General features: G+C 39.9%; 1 protein-coding gene across 1 annotated transcript; it reads right to left on the bottom strand.

The window, feature by feature from the left end:
• Positions 1-5,649: 5,649 nt before the first annotated feature.
• On the bottom strand, positions 5,650-7,852 carry LOC105446834. The gene is made up of 4 exons (XM_011684157.2): positions 7,692-7,852; positions 7,240-7,364; positions 6,925-7,035; positions 5,650-6,484 (listed from the first exon to the last, which is right to left on the bottom strand). The coding sequence occupies exons 1-4, from the start codon at positions 7,842-7,844 to the stop codon at positions 6,433-6,435; spliced, it is 441 nt and encodes a 146-aa protein (XP_011682459.2). The 5' UTR covers positions 7,845-7,852; the 3' UTR covers positions 5,650-6,432.
• Between the last annotated feature and the right edge of the window lie 14,078 nt (positions 7,853-21,930).

The following is a 21,930-nucleotide window of genomic DNA, read 5'->3' as shown; positions in this document are numbered from 1 at the left end:
TCATCCTTCTCGCGATCCTTTTCGCCATCAACCTGAAAGTAACCTTCTCGCCATCAACCTGATAGTCATCCTTCTCGCCATCAACCTGAAAGTAACCCTACCCGCCATCACCCTGGTAGTCATCCTTCTCGCCATCAACCTGAAAGTAACCCTACCTTTTGTCACCCTGGTAGTCATCCTTCTCGCCATCAACCTGAAAGTAGCCCTACTCGCCATCACCCTGGTAGTCATCCTTCTCGCCATCAACCTGAAAGTAACCCTACCCGTCGTCACCCTGGTTGTCTATCCTTCTCGCCATCAACCTGAAAGTAACCCTACCCGCCGTCACCCTGGTAGTCATCCTTCTCGCCATCACCCTGAAAGTACACGCCGTCACCCTGGTAGTCATCCTCCTCGCCATCAACCTGAAAGTAACCCTACTCGCCGTCACCCTGGTAGTCATCCTTCTCGCCATCAACCTGAAAGTAACCCTACTCGCCATCAACCTGATAGTCATCCTTCTCTCCATCAACCTGAAAGTAACACTACCCGCCGTCACCCTGGTAGTCATCCTTCTCGCCATCAACCTGAAAGTAACCCTACTCGCCATCACCCTTGTAGTCATCCTTCTCGCCATCAACCTGAAAGTAACCTACCCGCCGTCACCGTAGTAGTCATCCTCCTCGCCATCAACCTGAAAGTAACCCTACCCGCCGTCACCCTAGAGTAGTCATCCTCCTCGCCATCAACCTGAAAGTAACCCTACTCGTCGTCACCCTGGTAGTCATCCTTCTCGCCATCAACCTGAAAGTAACCCTACTCGCCATCACCCTGGTAGTCATCCTTCTCGCCATCAACCTGAAAGTAACCCTACCCGTCGTCACCCTGGTTGTCTATCCTTCTCGCCATCAACCTGAAAGTAACCCTACCCGCCGTCACCCTGGTAGTCATCCTTCTCGCCATCACCCTGAAAGTACACGCCGTCACCCTGGTAGTCATCCTCCTCGCCATCAACCTGAAAGTAACCCTACTCGCCATCACCCTGGTAGTCATCCTTCTCGCCATCAACCTGAAAGTAACCCTACTCGCCATCAACCTGATAGTCATCCTTCTCTCCATCAACCTGAAAGTAACACTACCCGCCGTCACCCTGGTAGTCATCCTTCTCGCCATCAACCTGAAAGTAACCCTACTCGCCATCACCCTTGTAGTCATCCTTCTCGCCATCAACCTGAAAGTAACCCTACCCGCCGTCACCGTAGTAGTCATCCTCCTCGCCATCAACCTGAAAGTAACCCTACCCGCCGTCACCCTAGAGTAGTCATCCTCCTCGCCATCAACCTGAAAGTAACCCTACTCGTCGTCACCCTGGTAGTCATCCTTCTCGTTATCAACCTGAAAGTAACCCTACTCGCCATCACCCTGGTAGTCATCCTTCTCGCCATCAACCTGAAAGTAACCCTCCCCGCCGTCACCCTGGTAGTCATCCTCCTCGCCATCAACCTGAAAGTAACCCTACCCGATATTACAGAAGGAGGATGACAAGATGACAATCTCGGATAGAGTTATTTGGTTTGATACAAGGAGAGGGGAGAATCGAAAGGCATTCCATCATGGCTGCACTTATGCCATTCTTCAAATCAAATATGTAGTAAATTAATTTCAATAATTCAAGTGAATTGTGCATGGTCGTCATCGTAGTTATCATCCTAGACACCACCCTTTTGATAGTCATACCTAATCGCCATTTCGTAAAAATGTAGATACATTGCCCCGTTTTAAAATTCATTCGCTTATATTTTTTCCCTCTCGTAACCCTTGAGGGTTGTACATATTTTCTTTTATATAACCTATGCATTCCTGTCGAAGTATAATATTGCAAAATACAATTATCACGTGGGTTGTTGCAGTACCATATCTGTTTCAAAAACGTTTATATCACGAGGAATATATACTCGGTTTTCATTCCGCTTTGATTTAACAGATACTAAACTACATCCTAGATTTCAAACATTTGGATATTCCATCTTAAATCATATGTTGTCCTATCAACAATAATCTAATTCTATCTCCACGAGTGTGGAATTTACCTAACTGAAATAAACTTACTTAAAATGATGTATTGGGTTTATGTCGTTATCTAAAATGAACACATCTTACTGAACGTTTGCAGAAACACGAAGCCTATCCACTGCTGCTCCTATGTCACCCTCGCTGTCACCGTAGTCATTACCATGGTCGTCATCGTGTGGCGTAGTCAAATCAGTGATCGTCATCCCCTCTCCCTTCTTTCACCTGTACAATGAGAAATCTTGCAAAAATCGCATCATATATTGAATAAATATTTCTCTTCACAATAATTCGAGTGAATAATTTTCTTCTTTTTGTTTGCATTCATACTTTTAAAAATATGTCTTTGCATTTCATAATCACAATACATTTTGCCCTGTTTTATTATCCATTTTTTAACGATTCTTCTTCTCCTGTAGCTCTTTAATGTTGAGCATTTCCCTTCGTATTATGTATTCATATCAGTCGAATGGTAATTATGAGACTTATTATTGTCACGCGCCTTGTAACAGTACAACACCTCTTTCAATATAAACTTTTTCATGAGAAATATACTCGTGTTCATTCTGCCTTGATTTAATAGATAAATTCTTTAGCAAACTTTGGAATACATACCTGATAATACTTGCCTACGTAGATCAATGACACTTATATTTTCCGAGGTGTTGCATCAGGTCCCACTCACAGAAATAAAAAACACAATTACCAAAAAGATACAAGGGAGATGGCATAATTGAACTGAGTCTTAATCTTTGAGCTCTTTTCGTAGTTGCTGACGATGTACACATAATTATATCAGAGTGGTGGGCCAGATCTTGAAAATGATCGCCTTCCTCCTTGGTGCCGTGAATGTGGGATGTGAAGAAGGTGAACGCAGTCGATGGACAGTAGCTAAACGAAGTCGACGCGGTGGTTCGTAGAGGTGAATGAAGTCCTGGATGCGTGTATATATACTGCATTGTAGAACCTGAAAGACATGAAGAGAGCGAGTCCAAGCTATTTGGTCATATCCAAGATGTATCAAAACATCTTATCACTTCATTAAGTCCCTAGTCGTAGTTCTTAAGCTTGAATCACAAGAGATATAGAGTAAATGACCCTTCTGAGTCCAATTTAATGTCATAATTCCATAATAGGTGCTAAATTAAACTAGTGCAGTGAATGAAGTATGTGATAGATGTGAGTCCTGCCTTCAATAAGTGTTACGACATAATCTCTAGAAAGACATTTTATTTAGTCTCTTCTTCTTTGTCGTATTTTCTCATATTTTTATGAATAGATCTAGTTTAATTGCTATGCGAAGAGAGTACCAATACGACACATATCTCTAAAAACATCTTCTCTTTCTTCTCTTATTCATTTTGTCGATTTCTCATCACATCGATATGTAGTTACTACATAGGATACGATTCGATTTTTTAATGTGGAGATATTACCAATACGTCATTAATGCCTTGCTAATTATGATTGCTATGCATTTATTCTCTAAAAGACCATTAATTCTATTACAGTATTTGGTGAGAAATGATTTCCACACTGACTGTAAACATGAGAGCACGTTTTTTTTAATTTCCCATTCAAATTAATAATGTAAATTAATGCTACAATATCAAATCATATCTTGATAATATTAGGTCTAACTGATTATAAAAAGCTAGTTAACATGGGAATATTACAATAAAGATGTAAGTATATCTTACCACAGAGAGATTCGTAACGCGACGAGAGGTGACGAGACTTGATGAGATGTGACATGGTGTATCCAAATATAATAAGGAATATTCAAATTGCCCCCCTGATTTTTAGAACGCAAGTCCTCCTGATATGAAACTCTACATTTTCAGAGATGGTTTAGGGTAAGATCAAATTAGACCATTACGCTACATTTATGTAAATTAGTCATATGATCAAATTCTGCCATCGGTGCCATGAACGTGGGATGTGAAGAGGCTGAACGTAGTCTATGGATGATAGCTTAACGAAGTCGACAAGATCAAAGAAGTCATGGATGTATGCAGGTACACCGCAATGAAATCCTGAAAGACAAAAAGAGAGCGAATCCAAGCTACTTTGTCGCCTATACGATGTATCAACTATACATCCTGTTACTTTATTAAATCCTTAGTACTAAGCCTAAAGCTTGAATCGAATGAAATATGAGGGGAATGACAATCCCGATGTCTATTAATGTTCATTATCACATGATACTTGGTGAGAAGGAAAAAAAAAGACTAAAAACTTGCTTGTGACTCGTCAAAGTTTATAATGTGTTACAAGAAACTAGTGCTATGCATGAAGGATAGGAGAGATGAGAGTTCTGCACTGAGTGAGTTTGACAACACATATTTTCTCATCACATCGGTTTATAGAATGTTCGCAGTTTAAATTCAAGGGTGCTATAGATAATCCTATATCTACATATATACCTAAATGTATCTTCCTAATATTCTCATGTTAGTCGCAATTTTAATCACATCGGTAGATAAATATACAACATGTATGCAGATAGATCTAATTCAACTGCCTTGGCAAGATAATATAAATATTGCTAATGAGACTATAGGTACATGTCCTCCTCATATTCGTCGTATTTTCTTATTCTATGCTAATCAAAAAAATTGTCAAACTACATTTCTAGTAAAGCAAGCCTACCAATACGACACTTATCTGTACGACACATCTTCCTTTTCTTCTTATCTTCATTTTTTCCCTTCTTCTTTGTCGTATGTGATAGGAACGATCTCTGTCCAATAATCATTATCATTAATAGTATTATTGTTATCATCTTTTCTACAGTTTACCAAGCTAATTAATATAGCAATCACAGACTAAACTTAAATCAAATATAACGGCGATAATCTATCATATATTCACCAACAAAATAATAATCCATACTATATCTCACCGAAAATTGTCGTTACGTGAAGAGAAGTCACAAGACGCAACGAAACGAAACGAAACGCAACGAAATGCGACGAGTGGCAACGAGGCATGCCGAGCCGCGAGGATTCGATACGAAACGTGTCAAATTCGAAAAGTTGGACACTTCATAGATTTTCTACAACGCAACAATCTTCCTGATATAGAGCTCGACATTTTCTGAGATGGGTTAGGGTCAGATTCAAATTAGGCCCTTACACTACATTTATATTAATTAAGCCTATGTGTAAATGTTATAGTTTTTTTAATTTTAAACTTAACTCAAACTCAACTTTGACACATCTCAGTAAATTTCAGAGCTCCATTAAGATCAGAAGTGATATTGTTGTATTGTTTACAGGCTAACCTTCACTTGCCCCGACATCTCACGGTTCAGTCTCTGCATTCTCCCCTTCAATCCTGTGATCCAGCGGGAATATGATCCAAACAGTAATTCATGAACATTCCATTTGATCCAAAAAAATGATTATCCAAAAGTCCGTCACGCTCCAATATTGTTCCATTTGCAAATGATCAGCACCGGTATTATTCCATATCTTAGGTCGTTGTGAAGATCGAGTATCATAACAATCATAAAGTTTTTCTTTATCTTGGATGTTTTCCGGCACAGTCCGATCAACAAACCTCTTGCAAGGTTCGAATCAGTCAGGCCGAATAGGCTAGTTTTCTTCAAGATTCTGACATCAGATATTTCTCAGTTGAATTGTTTACAGTTTATGACCGTCCGATTTGACGGAATAGTGCAACCTGCTTAGAATCAGCTATGTAGTGTCGAATTCTCTTGCTAGCCCTTTTTCTCCGACACAGGCCAATCAACAAACCTCTTGCCAGGTTCATATCATTCAGGTTGACATTTGTCTCTGGTGAGTTGTGTACACGATTCTGACAGGTGATTCTCGATAGTGTTGCTTTTAGTTAATAATATTTGAGAGAATAGTTTAGTAGTTCAATGTTGTTTTATTCCATCGTTTACATATCTGAGGATTCTGCTTCCGAAGCAGACGTCGCCGTGTTCATTTGGAGATAACCATGGTTGCAAATGTATGAGACAATTTAGATTTGTTGCTTGCTTGCTAAATGAGAAAACCTGATGAAACATGATCGTGTTTCTTTCAGAATATAGAAAGTCGGACTGCAATATGTTTAGGCGTCATCGTACGTAGTATGTCCATCGATGAATGCGGATTCCAAGGAAGATTTAATAAGAGAAATGTACATGTTTCTGGTGGTATGAAGTCAAGTATCCTCAATTATTATACAGAGTAGAGTGTCTTTGTATAATTCTGTGTAAATCACCAAAGGACAAAGAGATGAATCGTCATGTTCTCATCTCCTGAAAATAAGTTCATGTCCATTCAAGTTCTTGTCCAGTATAGAAGTTCTTGTCCACTGGAGAGGTGAAGAGGTACACTGAGTGTGTCTTGGTAAGGTCAATGACCCTGGCTAGATACTGCAACCCCGATTTACAGTAGTCAAGTGAACATAACCGACCGCCCTGGAAAAAAAGTATATAAAACTGATTATTGTTTATGTTTCGTTTTTCTAAATCGAAGCATTGTAAATATTTGTAGAATATTCGTTCTTTTCATTTTTCTTCTTTCCCTAGTCTCTCTTAGCATAGAAATCCCTTGCAAGTAATTTAAACCAATCTTTTTCATATAAGAACTGATTTCATGACTATATTTGTTTGCCGATTTGGGGGATGAATTCATTGCCACTGTTATTGATTGAATCAATCTTGATCAAATTGAGCCAGTTATCACTGACAGGTGCCAATGAAATAAACACCCAAATCGGCGAACAACTATTGTTATGAATGCAGTTTTCCACATGTAATGACTTGCAACACTAGTAAGGAATAATTCCAATATCAATATTCACGGTCCTCAAAACCATCAATATGTGGTATAATTTTAAACATTGACCGATTTCTACCTGATTGTAATCCTGGTCGTCGTCATCAGCTTGGTGGTCGTCATCAGCTTGGTAGTTGCCCTAATAGTGACTCTGGTAGTCGTGCAGATCGTCGTCGTCGTCTTCCCCACGCTGCAATATAAATGAATATATTTTTGTAATCAATCTAATCTGCCAATATTGCTTTGCTCGATCACAGAAACCGCTATTCCGTACTTCCTTGATGAAACGCCAATTATAAGAACGAAAATTGTAAATCGCAATGAGAGAGCATACCGTCATGATCTTTAATGTATTTATGTGGTAAAATGATTGAATTATGTCATTGTTGTTTACCTGTTCTTCTTCAGGGACGTCACCATAGTCATTATCCTGGTGGTTACAACCCTGCTCGTCTCCTTCGTCGTTGTTGCTGCTGTTCGCACCCTGGTAGTTATCCTCAAGTCATCCTGCTCTCCGCGCTGCAACATAAATGAATAAATGATTTATACTCTTTTTCGATTCACCGGCAAGGCCAGAAATGGTAAGTTACGAGTTACGACACAAGTCCCGTCCAGTGCACGGTGTAGGACCTGAAGTTGGCATATTAAACTCCTCATGGTCTTTGAGAATACATGGTTCTGGTAGAAATGGGCAGACTAGAAGGTGTTTTATCGTCTTGCTTTTGTGTCTACGACTTAAAGGTGATGACTATACATGAAACATCATGGCTAACATCAATGATCCTCTTCAAGATCGTTGATAAAGTTATGTGGTAAAACGGTTCATATAATTTAACTACTGTGTACCTGGTCGTCACCTTTCGTCATCCTGGTCACTATCCTTGTCGTCATCAACCTGACAGTCGTCCTACCCGCTGTCGTCCTGGTAGTCACCCTTCTGGCCGTTAACCTGAAAGTAACCCTACTCGCCGTCACCCTGGTAGTCATCCTTCTCGCCATCAACCTGAAAGTAACCCTACTCGCCGTCACCCTGGTAGTCATCCTTCTCGCCATCAAACTGAAAGTAACCCTACCCGCCGTCGCCCTGGTAGTCATCCTTCTCGCGATCCTTCTCGCCATCAACCTGAAAGTAACCCTACTCGCCATCAACCTGATAGTCATCCTTCTCGCCATCAACCTGAAAGTAACCCTACTCGCCATCACCCTGGTAGTCATTCTTCTCGCCATCAACCTGAAAGTAACCCTACCCGCCATCACCCTGGTAGTCATCCTTCTCGCCATCAACCTGAAAGTAACCCTACTCGCCATCAACCTGAAAGTAACCCTACCCGCCGTCTCCCTGGTAGTCATTCTCGTCGCCATCAACCTTAAAGTAACCCTACCCGTCGTCACCCTGCTAGTCTATCCTTCTCGCCATCAACCTGAAAGTAACCCTACTCGCCATCACCCTGGGTAGTCATCCTTCTCGCCATCAACCTAAAAGTAACCCTACCCGTCGTCACCCTGGTAGTCATCCTTCTCGCCATCCTACTCGCCATCAACCTGAAAGTAACCCTACCCGCCGTCACCCTGGTAGTAACCCTACCCGCCGTCAACCTGGTAGTCATTCTCCTCGCCATCAACCTGAAAGTAAACCTACCCGCCGTCTCCCTGGTAGTCATTCTCGTCGCCATCAACCTGAAAGTAACCCTACCCGCCGTCACCCTGGTAGTCGTTCTCCTCGCCATCAACCTGAAAGTAACCCTACCCGTCGTCACCCTTGTAGTCATCCTCCTCGCCATCAACCTGAAAGTAACCCTAGTCCCCATCACCCTGGTAGTCATCCTCCTCGCCATCAACATGAAAGTAACCCTACTCGCCATCAACCTGATAGTCATCCTTCTCGCCATCAACCTGAAAGTAACCCTACTCGCCATCACCCTGGTAGTCATCCTTCTCGCCATCAACCTGAAAGTAACCCTACCCGCCATCACCCTTGTAGTCATCCTTCTCGCCATCAACCTGAAAGTAACCCTACTCGCCATCACCCTGGTAGTCATCCTTCTCGCCATCAACCTTAAAGTAACCCTACCCGTCGTCACCCTGGTAGTCTAGCCTTCTCGCCATCAACCTGAAAGTAATCCTACCCGCCGTCGCCCTGGTAATCATTCTCTCGCGATCCTTCTCGCCATCAACCTGAATGTAACCCTACTCGCTATCAACCTGATAGTCATCCTTCTCGCCATCAACCTGAAAGTAACCCTACTCGCCATCACCTTGGTAGTCATCCTTCTCGCCATCAACCTGAAAGTAACCCTACCCGCCATCACCCTGGTAGTCATCCTTCTCGCCATCAACCTGAAAGTAACCCTACTCGCCATCACCCTAGTAGTCATCCTTCTCGCCATCAACCTGAAAGTAACCCTACTCGCCATCAACCTGAAAGTTACCCTACCCGCCGTCACCCTGGTAGTCATTCTCCTCGCCATCAACCTGAAAGTAACCCTACCCGCCGTCTCCCTGGTAGTCATTCTCCTCGCCATCAACCTGAAAGTAACCCTACCCGCCGTCACCCTGGTAGTCATCCTTCTCGCCATCAACCTGAAAGTAACCCTACCCGCCGTCACCCTAGTAGTCATCCTCCTCGCCATCAACCTGAAAGTAACCCTACCCGCCGTCACCCTAGTAGTCATCCTCCTCGCCATCAACCTGAAAGTAACCCTACTCGTCGTCACCCTGGTAGTCATCCTTCTCGCCATCAACCTGAAAGTAACCCTACTCGCCATCACCCTGGTAGTCATCCTTCTCGCCATCAACCTGAAAGTAACCCTCCCCGCCGTCACCCTGGTAGTCATCCTCCTCGCCATCAACCTGAAAGTAACCCTACCCGTCGTCACCCTGGTAGTCATCCTTCTTGCCATCAACCTGAAAGTAACCCTACCCGCCGTCACCCTGGTAGTCATCCTTCTCGCCATCAACCTGAAAGTAACCCTACCCGATATTACAGAAGGAGGATGACAAGATGACAATCTCGGATAGAGTTATTTGGTTTGATACAAGGAGAGGGGAGAATCGAAAGGCATTCCATCATGGCTGCACTTATGCCATTCTTCAAATCAAATATGTAGTAAATTAATTTCAATAATTCAAGTGAATTGTGCATGGTCGTCATCGTAGTTATCATCCTAGACACCACCCTTTTGATAGTCATACCTAATCGCCATTTCTTAAAAATGTAGATACATTGCCCCGTTTTAAAATTCATTCGCTTATATTTTTTCCCTCTCGTAACCCTTGAGGGTTGTACATATTTTCTTTTATATAACCTATGCATTCCTGTCGAAGTATAATATTGCAAAATACAATTATCACGTGGGTTGTTGCAGTACCATATCTGTTTCAAAAACGTTTATATCACGAGGAATATATACTCGGTTTTCATTCCGCTTTGATTTAACAGATACTAAACTACATCCTAGATTTCAAACATTTGGATATTCCATCTTAAATCATATGTTGTCCTATCAACAATAATCTAATTCTATCTCCACGAGTGTGGAATTTACCTAACTGAAATAAACTTACTTAAAATGATGTATTGGGTTTATGTCGTTATCTAAAATGAACACATCTTACTGAACGTTTGCAGAAACACGAAGCCTATCCACTGCTGCTCCTATGTCACCCTCGCTGTCACCGTAGTCATTACCATGGTCGTCATCGTGTGGCGTAGTCAAATCAGTGATCGTCATCCCCTCTCCCTTCTTTTACCTGTATAATGAGAAATCTTGCAAAAATCGCATCATATATTGAATAAATATTTCTCTTCACAATAATTCGAGTGAATAATATTCTTCTTTTTGTTTGCATTCATACTTTTAAAAATATGTCTTTGCATTTCATAATCACAATACATTTTGCCCTGTTTTATTATCCATTTTTTAACGATTCTTCTTCTCCTGTAGCTCTTTAATGTTGAGCATTTCCCTTCGTATTATGTATTCATATCAGTCGAATGGTAATTATGAGACTTATTATTGTCACGCGCCTTGTAACAGTACAACACCTCTTTCAATATAAACCTTTTCATGAGAAATATACTCGTGTTCATTCTGCCTTGATTTAATAGATAAATTCTTTAGCAAACTTTGGAATACATACCTGATAATACTTGCCTACGTAGATCAATGACACTTATATTTTCCGAGAGGTGTTACATCAGGTCCCACTCACAGAAAGAAAAAACACAATTACCAAAAAGATACAAGGGAGATGGCATAATTAAACTGAGTCTTAATCTTTGAGCTCTTTTCGTAGTTGCTGACGATGTACACATATATCAGAGTGGTGGGCCAGATCTTGAAAATGATCGACTTCCTCCTTGGTGCCGTGAATGTGGGATGTGCAGAAGATGAACGCAGTCGATGGACAATAGCTGAACTAAGTCGACGCGGTGGTTCGTAGATGTGAATGAAGTCCTGGATGCGTGTATATATACTGCATTGTAGAACCTGAAAGACATGAAGAGAGCGAGTCCAAGCTATTTGGTCATATCCAAGATGTATCAAAACATCTTATCACTTCATTAAGTCCCTAGTCGTAGTTCTTAAGCTTGAATCACAAGAGATATAGAGTAAATGACCCTTCTGATGCCAATTTAATGTCATAATTCCATAATAGGTGCTAAATTAAACTAGTGCAGTGAATGAAGTATGTGATAGATGTGAGTCCTGCCTTCAATGAGTGTTAATACATATCTCTAGAAAGACATTTTATTTAGTCTCTTCTTCTTTGTCGTATTTTCTCATATTTTTATGAATAGATCTAGTTTAATTGCTATGCGAAGAGAGTACCAATACGACACATATCTCTAAAAACATCTTCTCTTTCTTCTCTTATTCATTTTGTCGATTTCTCATCACATCGATATGTAGTTACTACATAGGATACGATTCGATTTTTTAATGTGGAGATATTACCAATACGTCATTAATGCCTTGCTAATTATGATTGCTATGCATTTATTCTCTAAAAGACCATTAATTCTATTACAGTATTTGGTGAGAAATGATTTCCACACTGACTGTAAACATGAGAGCACGTTTTTTTAAATTTCCCATTCAAATTAATAATGTAAATTAATGCTACAATATTAAATCATATCTTGATAATATTAGGTCTAACTGATTATAAAAAGCTAGTTAACATGGGAATATTACAATAAAGATGTAAGTATATCTTACCACAGAGAGATTCGTAACGCGACGAGAGGTGACGAGGGGTGACGAGACTTGATGAGATGTGACATGGTGTATCCAAATAATAAGGAATATTCAAATTGCCCCCCTGATTTTTAGAACGCAAGTCCTCCTGATATGAAACTCTACATTTTCAGAGATGGTTTAGGGTAAGATCAAATTAGACCATTACGCTACATTTATGTAAATTAGTCATATGATCAAATTCTGCCATCGGTGCCATGAACGTGGGATGGAAGAGGCTGAACGTAGTCTATGGATGATAGCTTAACGAAGTCGACAAGATCAAAGAAGTCATGGATGTATGCAGGTACACCGCAATGAAAACCTGAAAGACAAAAAGAGAGCGAATCCAAGCTACTTTGTCGCCTATACGATGTATCAACTATACATCCTGTTACTTTATTAAATCCTTAGTACTAAGCCTAAAGCTTGAATCGAATGAAATATGAGGGGAATGACAATCCCGATGTCTATTAATGTTCATTATCACATGACACTTGGTGAGAAGAAAAAAAAAAAGACTAAAAACTTGCTTGTGACTCGTCAAAGTTTATAATGTGTTACAAGAAACTAGTGCTATGCATGAAGGATATGAGAGATGAGAGTTCTGTACTGAGTGAGTTTGACAACACATATTATCTCTATTTTCTCATCACATCGGTTTATAGAATGTTCGCAGTTTAAATTCAAGGGTGTTAACTGTTATAGATAATCCTATATCTACATATATATCTAAACGTATCTTCCTAATATTCTCATGTTAGTCGCAATTTTAATCACATCGGTAGATAAATATACAACACGTATGCAGATAGATCTAATTCAACTGCCTTGGCAAGATAATATAAATATTGCTAATGAGACTATAGGTACATGTCCTCCTCATATTCGTCGTATTTTCCTATTCTATGCTAATCAAAAAACTTGTCAAACTACATTTCTAGTAAAGCAAGCCTACCAATACGACACTTATCTGTACGACACATCTTCCTTTTCTTCTTATCTTCATTTTCTTCTCTTCTTCTTTGTCGATTGTGATAGGAACGATCTCTGTCCAATAATCATTATTATTAATAGTATTATTGTTATCATCATCTTTTCTACAGTTTACCAAGCTAATTAATATAGCAATCACAGACTAAACTTAAATAAATCAAATATAACGGCGATAATCTATCATATATTCACCAACAAAATAATAATCCATACTATATCTCACCGAAAAATTGTCGTTACGTGAAGAGACGTCACAAGACGCAACGAAACGAAACGAAACGCAACGCAACGAAATGCGACGAGTGGCAACGAGGCATGCCAAGGCGCGAGGCTTCGATACGAAACGTGTCCAATTCGAAAAGTTGGACACTTCATAGATTTTCTACAACGCAACAATCTTCCTGATATAGAGCTCAAAATTTTCTGAGATGGGTTAGGGTCAGATTCAAATTAGGCCCTTACACTACATTTATATTAATTAAGCCTAATGTGTAAATGTTATAGTTTATATTTTAAACTTAACTCAAACCCAACCTTGACACATCTCAGTAAATTTCAGAGCTCCATTAAGATCAGAAGTGATATTGTTGTATTGTTTACAGGCTAACCTTCACTTGCCCCGACATCTCAGTCTCAGGTTCATCTCAAGGTTCAGTCTCTGCATTCTCCCCTTCAATCCTGTGATCCAGCGGGAATATGATCCAAACAGTAATTCATGAACATTCCATTTGATCCCAAAAAATTGATTATCCAAAAGTCCGTCACGCTCCAATATTGTTCCATTTGCAAATAATCAGCACCGGTATTATTCCATATCTTAGGTCGTTGTGTAGATCAAGTATCATAACAATCATAAAGTTTTTCTTTATCTTGCATGTTTTCCGGCACAGTCCGATCAACAAACCTCTTGCAAGGTTCGAATCAGTCAGGCCGAATAGGCTAGTTCTCTTCAAGATTCTGACATCAGATACTTCTCAGTTGAATTGTCCTCAGTTTATGACCGTCCGATTTGACGGAATGGTGAAACCTGTTTAGAATCAGCTATGTAGGGTCGAATTCTCTTGCAAGCCCTTTTTTTCCGACACAGACCAATCAACAAACCTCTTGCCAGGTTCGTATCAGTCAGGTTGACATTTGTCTCTGATGAGTTGTGTACACGATTCTGACAGGTGATTCTCGATAGTGTTGCTTTTAGTTAATAATATTTGAGAGAATAGTTTAGTAGTTCAATGTTGTTTTATTCCATCGTTTACATATATGGAGATTCTGCTTCCGAAGCAGACGTCGCCGTGTTCATTTGGAGATAACCATGATTGCAAATTTATGAGACAATTTAGATTGCTTGCTTGCTTGCTAAATGAGAAAACCTGATGAAACATGATTGCGTTTCTTTCAGAATATAGAAAGTCGGACTGCAACATGTTTAGGCATCATCGTACGTAGTATGTCCATCGATGAATGAGGATTCCAAGGAAGATTTGATCAGAGAAATTTACAGGTTTCTGGTGGAATGAAATCAAGCCTCCTCAATTATTATACAGAGTAGAGTGTCTTTGTATAATTCTTTGCAAATCACCAATAGACAACGAGATGGATCGTCATGTTCTCATCTCCTGAAAATAAGTTTCATGTCCATTCAAGTTTTTGTCCAGTATAGAAGTTCTTGTCCACTGGCGAGGTGAAGAGGTACACTGAGTGTGTTTTGGTAAGGTCAATGACCCTGGCTAGATACTGCAACCCCGATTTAGAGCAGTCAGATGAACATCGTAGACAGCACTGGAAAACAAAAAGTATATAGAACTGATTATTGTTTATGTTTTGTTTTTCTAAACTGAAGCATTGTAAATATATGCAGAATACTCGTTCCTTTTATTTTTCTTCTTTCCCTAGTCTCTCTTAGCATAGAAATCCCATGCAAATAATTTAAACCAATCTTTTTCATATAAGAACTGATCTCATGACAATATTCTTTTGCCGATTTGGGGGATGAATTCATTGCCACTGTTATTGATTGAATCAATCTTCATCAAATTGAGCAAGCTATCACTGACAGGTGCCAAGAAAATAAACACCAAAATCGGCGAAAAAAATATTGTTATGAATTCAGTTTTCCACATGAAATGACTTGCAACAACAGCAAAGATTAATTTTAATATCAATATTCACGGTCCTCAAAACAATCAATATGTGGTATAATTTTAAACATTGACCGATTCCTACCTCATTGTAATCCTGGTCGTCGTCATCAGCTTGGTAGTCGCCCTGGTAGTGACTCTGGTAGTCGTCCAGTTCATCGTCGTCGTCGTCTTCCCCACGCTGCAATATAAATGAATATATTTTTGTAATCAATCTAATCTGCCAATATTGCTTCGGTCGATCACAGAAACCGCTATTCCGTACCTCCTTGATGAAACGCCAATTGTAAGAATGTAAATTGTAAATCGCAATGAGAGAGCATACTGTCATGATCTTTAATGTATTTATGTGGTAAAATGATTGAATTATGTCATTATTGTTTACCTGTTCTTCTTCAGGGACGTCACCATAGTCATTATCCTGGTCGTGACCGCCCTGCTCGTCTCCTTCGTTGATATCAACCTGGTAGGTCGACATCATCCCTGATGTTGCTGCTGGTCATCACCCTGGTAGTTATCCTCAAAGTCATCCTGCTCTCCGCGCTGCAACATAAATGAATAGATGATTTTATAATCTTCTTCAATCCACCGGCAAGGCAAGAAATGGTCAGTTACAAGTTACGACACAAGTCCCATCCAGTGCACGATGTAGGACCTGAAGTTGGCTTATTAAACTCCTCATGATCTTTGAGAATACAATGGTTCTGGTAGAAATGGGCAGACTAGAAGGTGTTTCATCGTCTTGCTTCTGTGTCTACGTCTAAAAGGTGATGACTATACATGTAACATCATGGCTAACATCAATGTTCCTCTTCAAGATCGTTGATAAAGTTATATGGTAAAACGGTTCATATAACTTAACTACTGTGTACCTGGTCGTCACCTTTCGTCATCCTGGAGACTATCATTGTCGTCATCAACCTGACAGTCACCCTACCCGCCGTCACCCTTGTAGTCATCCTTCTCGCCATCAACCTGAATGTAACCCTACTCGCCGTCACCCTGGTAGTTATCCTTCTCGCCGTCAACCTGAAAGTTACCCTACCCGACGTCACCCTGGTAGTCATCCTTCTCGCCATCGACCTGAAAGTAACCCTACCCGCCGTCACCCTGGTAGTCATCCTTCTCGCCATCAACCTGAAAGTAACCCTACCCGCCGTCACCCTTGTAGTCATCTTCTCACCATCCTTCTCGCCATCAACCTGAAAGTAACCCTACCCGCCGTCGCCCTGGTAGTCATCCTTCTCGCCATCAACCTGAAAGTAACCCTACCCGCCGTCACCCTTGTAGCCATCCTTCTCGCCATCCTACTCGCCATCAACCTGAAAGTAACCCTACCCGCCGTCACCCTTGTAGTCATCCTTCTCACCATCCTTCTCGCCATCAACCTGAAAGTAACCCTACCCGCCGTCGCCCTGGTAGTCATCCTTCTCGCCATCAACCTGAAAGTAACCCTACCCGCCGTCACACTTGTAGTCATCCTTCTCGCCGTCACCCTAAAAGTAACCCTACCCGCCGTCACCCTTGAAGCCATCCTTCTCGCCATCCTACTCGCCATCCTACTCGCCATCAACCTGAAAGTAACCCTACCCGCCGTCGCCCTGGTAGTCATCCTTCTCGCGATCCTTCTCGCCATCAACCTGAAAGTAACCCTACTCGCCATCAACCTGATAGTCATCCTTCTCGCCATCAACCTGAAAGTAACCCTACTCGCCATCACCCTGGTAGTCATCCTTCTCGCCATCACCCTGAAAGTACACGCCGTCACCCTGGTAGTCATCCTCCTCGCCATCAACCTGAAAGTAACCCTACTCGCCATCACCCTGGTAGTCATCCTTCTCGCCATCAACCTGAAAGTAACCCTACTCGCCATCAACCTGATAGTCATCCTTCTCTCCATCAACCTGAAAGTAACACTACCCGCCGTCACCCTGGTAGTCATCCTTCTCGCCATCAACCTGAAAGTAACCCTACTCGCCATCACCCTGGTAGTCATCCTTCTTGCCATCAACCTGAAAGTAACCCTACCCGTCGTCACCCTGGTAGTCATCCTTCTTGCCATCAACCTGAAAGTAACCCTACCCGCCGTCACCCTGGTAGTCATCCTTCTCGCCATCAACCTGAAAGTAACCCTACCCGATATTACAGAAGGAGGATGACAAGATGACAATCTCGGATAGAGTTATTTGGTTTGATACAAGGAGAGGGGAGAATCGAAAGGCATTCCATCATGGCTGCACTTATGCCATTCTTCAAATCAAATATGTAGTAAATTAATTTCAATAATTCAAGTGAATTGTGCATGGTCGTCATCGTAGTTATCATCCTAGACACCACCCTTTTGATAGTCATACCTAATCGCCATTTCTTAAAAATGTAGATACATTGCCCCGTTTTAAAATTCATTCGCTTATATTTTTTCCCTCTCGTAACCCTTGAGGGTTGTACATATTTTCTTTTATATAACCTATGCATTCCTGTCGAAGTATAATATTGCAAAATACAATTATCACGTGGGTTGTTGCAGTACCATATCTGTTTCAAAAACGTTTATATCACGAGGAATATATACTCGGTTTTCATTCCGCTTTGATTAAACAGATACTAAACTACATCCTAGATTTCAAACATTTGGATATTCCATCTTAAATCATATGTTGTCCTATCAACAATAATCTAATTCTATCTCCACGAGTGTGGAATTTACCTAACTGAAATAAACTTACTTAAAATGATGTATTGGGTTTATGTCGTTATCTAAAATGAACACATCTTACTGAACGTTTGCAGAAACACGAAGCCTATCCACTGCTGCTCCTATGTCACCCTCGCTGTCACCGTAGTCATTACCATGGTCGTCATCGTGTGGCGTAGTCAAATCAGTGATCGTCATCCCCTCTCCCTTCTTTTACCTGTATAATGAGAAATCTTGCAAAAATCGCATCATATATTGAATAAATATTTCTCTTCACAATAATTCGAGTGAATAATATTCTTCTTTTTGTTTGCATTCATACTTTTAAAAATATGTCTTTGCATTTCATAATCACAATACATTTTGCCCTGTTTTATTATCCATTTTTTAACGATTCTTCTTCTCCTGTAGCTCTTTAATGTTGAGCATTTCCCTTCGTATTATGTATTCATATCAGTCGAATGGTAATTATGAGACTTATTATTGTCACGCGCCTTGTAACAGTACAACACCTCTTTCAATATAAACCTTTTCATGAGAAATATACTCGTGTTCATTCTGCCTTGATTTAATAGATAAATTCTTTAGCAAACTTTGGAATACATACCTGATAATACTTGCCTACGTAGATCAATGACACTTATATTTTCCGAGAGGTGTTACATCAGGTCCCACTCACAGAAAGAAAAAACACAATTACCAAAAAGATACAAGGGAGATGGCATAATTAAACTGAGTCTTAATCTTTGAGCTCTTTTCGTAGTTGCTGACGATGTACACATATATCAGAGTGGTGGGCCAGATCTTGAAAATGATCGACTTCCTCCTTGGTGCCGTGAATGTGGGATGTGCAGAAGATGAACGCAGTCGATGGACAATAGCTGAACTAAGTCGACGCGGTGGTTCGTAGATGTGAATGAAGTCCTGGATGCGTGTATATATACTGCATTGTAGAACCTGAAAGACATGAAGAGAGCGAGTCCAAGCTATTTGGTCATATCCAAGATGTATCAAAACATCTTATCACTTCATTAAGTCCCTAGTCGTAGTTCTTAAGCTTGAATCACAAGAGATATAGAGTAAATGACCCTTCTGATGCCAATTTAATGTCATAATTCCATAATAGGTGCTAAATTAAACTAGTGCAGTGAATGAAGTATGTGATAGATGTGAGTCCTGCCTTCAATGAGTGTTAATACATATCTCTAGAAAGACATTTTATTTAGTCTCTTCTTCTTTGTCGTATTTTCTCATATTTTTATGAATAGATCTAGTTTAATTGCTATGCGAAGAGAGTACCAATACGACACATATCTCTAAAAACATCTTCTCTTTCTTCTCTTATTCATTTTGTCGATTTCTCATCACATCGATATGTAGTTACTACATAGGATACGATTCGATTTTTTAATGTGGAGATATTACCAATACGTCATTAATGCCTTGCTAATTATGATTGCTATGCATTTATTCTCTAAAAGACCATTAATTCTATTACAGTATTTGGTGAGAAATGATTTCCACACTGACTGTAAACATGAGAGCACGTTTTTTTAAATTTCCCATTCAAATTAATAATGTAAATTAATGCTACAATATTAAATCATATCTTGATAATATTAGGTCTAACTGATTATAAAAAGCTAGTTAACATGGGAATATTACAATAAAGATGTAAGTATATCTTACCACAGAGAGATTCGTAACGCGACGAGAGGTGACGAGGGGTGACGAGACTTGATGAGATGTGACATGGTGTATCCAAATAATAAGGAATATTCAAATTGCCCCCCTGATTTTTAGAACGCAAGTCCTCCTGATATGAAACTCTACATTTTCAGAGATGGTTTAGGGTAAGATCAAATTAGACCATTACGCTACATTTATGTAAATTAGTCATATGATCAAATTCTGCCATCGGTGCCATGAACGTGGGATGGAAGAGGCTGAACGTAGTCTATGGATGATAGCTTAACGAAGTCGACAAGATCAAAGAAGTCATGGATGTATGCAGGTACACCGCAATGAAAACCTGAAAGACAAAAAGAGAGCGAATCCAAGCTACTTTGTCGCCTATACGATGTATCAACTATACATCCTGTTACTTTATTAAATCCTTAGTACTAAGCCTAAAGCTTGAATCGAATGAAATATGAGGGGAATGACAATCCCGATGTCTATTAATGTTCATTATCACATGACACTTGGTGAGAAGAAAAAAAAAAAGACTAAAAACTTGCTTGTGACTCGTCAAAGTTTATAATGTGTTACAAGAAACTAGTGCTATGCATGAAGGATATGAGAGATGAGAGTTCTGTACTGAGTGAGTTTGACAACACATATTATCTCTATTTTCTCATCACATCGGTTTATAGAATGTTCGCAGTTTAAATTCAAGGGTGTTAACTGTTATAGATAATCCTATATCTACATATATATCTAAACGTATCTTCCTAATATTCTCATGTTAGTCGCAATTTTAATCACATCGGTAGATAAATATACAACACGTATGCAGATAGATCTAATTCAACTGCCTTGGCAAGATAATATAAATATTGCTAATGAGACTATAGGTACATGTCCTCCTCATATTCGTCGTATTTTCCTATTCTATGCTAATCAAAAAACTTGTCAAACTACATTTCTAGTAAAGCAAGCCTACCAATACGACACTTATCTGTACGACACATCTTCCTTTTCTTCTTATCTTCATTTTCTTCTCTTCTTCTTTGTCGTATGTGATAGGAACGATCTCTGTCCAATAATCATTATTATTAATAGTATTATTGTTATCATCATCTTTTCTACAGTTTACCAAGCTAATTAATATAGCAATCACAGACTAAACTTAAATAAATCAAATATAACGGCGATAATCTATCATATATTCACCAACAAAATAATAATCCATACTATATCTCACCGAAAAATTGTCGTTACGTGAAGAGACGTCACAAGACGCAACGAAACGAAACGAAACGCAACGCAACGAAATGCGACGAGTGGCAACGAGGCATGCCAAGGCGCGAGGCTTCGATACGAAACGTGTCCAATTCGAAAAGTTGGACACTTCATAGATTTTCTACAACGCAACAATCTTCCTGATATAGAGCTCAAAATTTTCTGAGATGGGTTAGGGTCAGATTCAAATTAGGCCCTTACACTACATTTATATTAATTAAGCCTAATGTGTAAATGTTATAGTTTATATTTTAAACTTAACTCAAACCCAACCTTGACACATCTCAGTAAATTTCAGAGCTCCATTAAGATCAGAAGTGATATTGTTGTATTGTTTACAGGCTAACCTTCACTTGCCCCGACATCTCAGTCTCAGGTTCATCTCAAGGTTCAGTCTCTGCATTCTCCCCTTCAATCCTGTGATCCAGCGGGAATATGATCCAAACAGTAATTCATGAACATTCCATTTGATCCCAAAAAATTGATTATCCAAAAGTCCGTCACGCTCCAATATTGTTCCATTTGCAAATAATCAGCACCGGTATTATTCCATATCTTAGGTCGTTGTGTAGATCAAGTATCATAACAATCATAAAGTTTTTCTTTATCTTGCATGTTTTCCGGCACAGTCCGATCAACAAACCTCTTGCAAGGTTCGAATCAGTCAGGCCGAATAGGCTAGTTCTCTTCAAGATTCTGACATCAGATACTTCTCAGTTGAATTGTCCTCAGTTTATGACCGTCCGATTTGACGGAATGGTGAAACCTGTTTAGAATCAGCTATGTAGGGTCGAATTCTCTTGCAAGCCCTTTTTTTCCGACACAGACCAATCAACAAACCTCTTGCCAGGTTCGTATCAGTCAGGTTGACATTTGTCTCTGATGAGTTGTGTACACGATTCTGACAGGTGATTCTCGATAGTGTTGCTTTTAGTTAATAATATTTGAGAGAATAGTTTAGTAGTTCAATGTTGTTTTATTCCATCGTTTACATATATGGAGATTCTGCTTCCGAAGCAGACGTCGCCGTGTTCATTTGGAGATAACCATGATTG

This window comes from Strongylocentrotus purpuratus, unplaced genomic scaffold (assembly GCF_000002235.5).
Source record: "Strongylocentrotus purpuratus isolate Spur 01 unplaced genomic scaffold, Spur_5.0 spur5_scaffold_5, whole genome shotgun sequence".
Taxonomy (NCBI): domain Eukaryota; kingdom Metazoa; phylum Echinodermata; class Echinoidea; order Camarodonta; family Strongylocentrotidae; genus Strongylocentrotus; species Strongylocentrotus purpuratus.
This window is presented reverse-complemented; position numbering and strand designations above follow the sequence as displayed.

Excerpts from the sequence above, each read along its gene's own strand:
- LOC105446834 (XM_011684157.2), bottom strand. The coding sequence starts at position 7,844 with ATGGCGAGAAGGATGACTACCAGGGTGACGGCGAGTAGGGTTACTTTC. Across the intron at positions 7,036-7,239 it reads ACGTCCCTGAAGAAGAACAG|CGTGGGGAAGACGACGACGA; the intron begins GTAAACAACAAT and ends TTTATATTGCAG. Across the intron at positions 6,485-6,924 it reads ACGACCAGGATTACAATCAG|GGCGGTCGGTTATGTTCACT; the intron begins GTAGAAATCGGT and ends CTTTTTTTCCAG.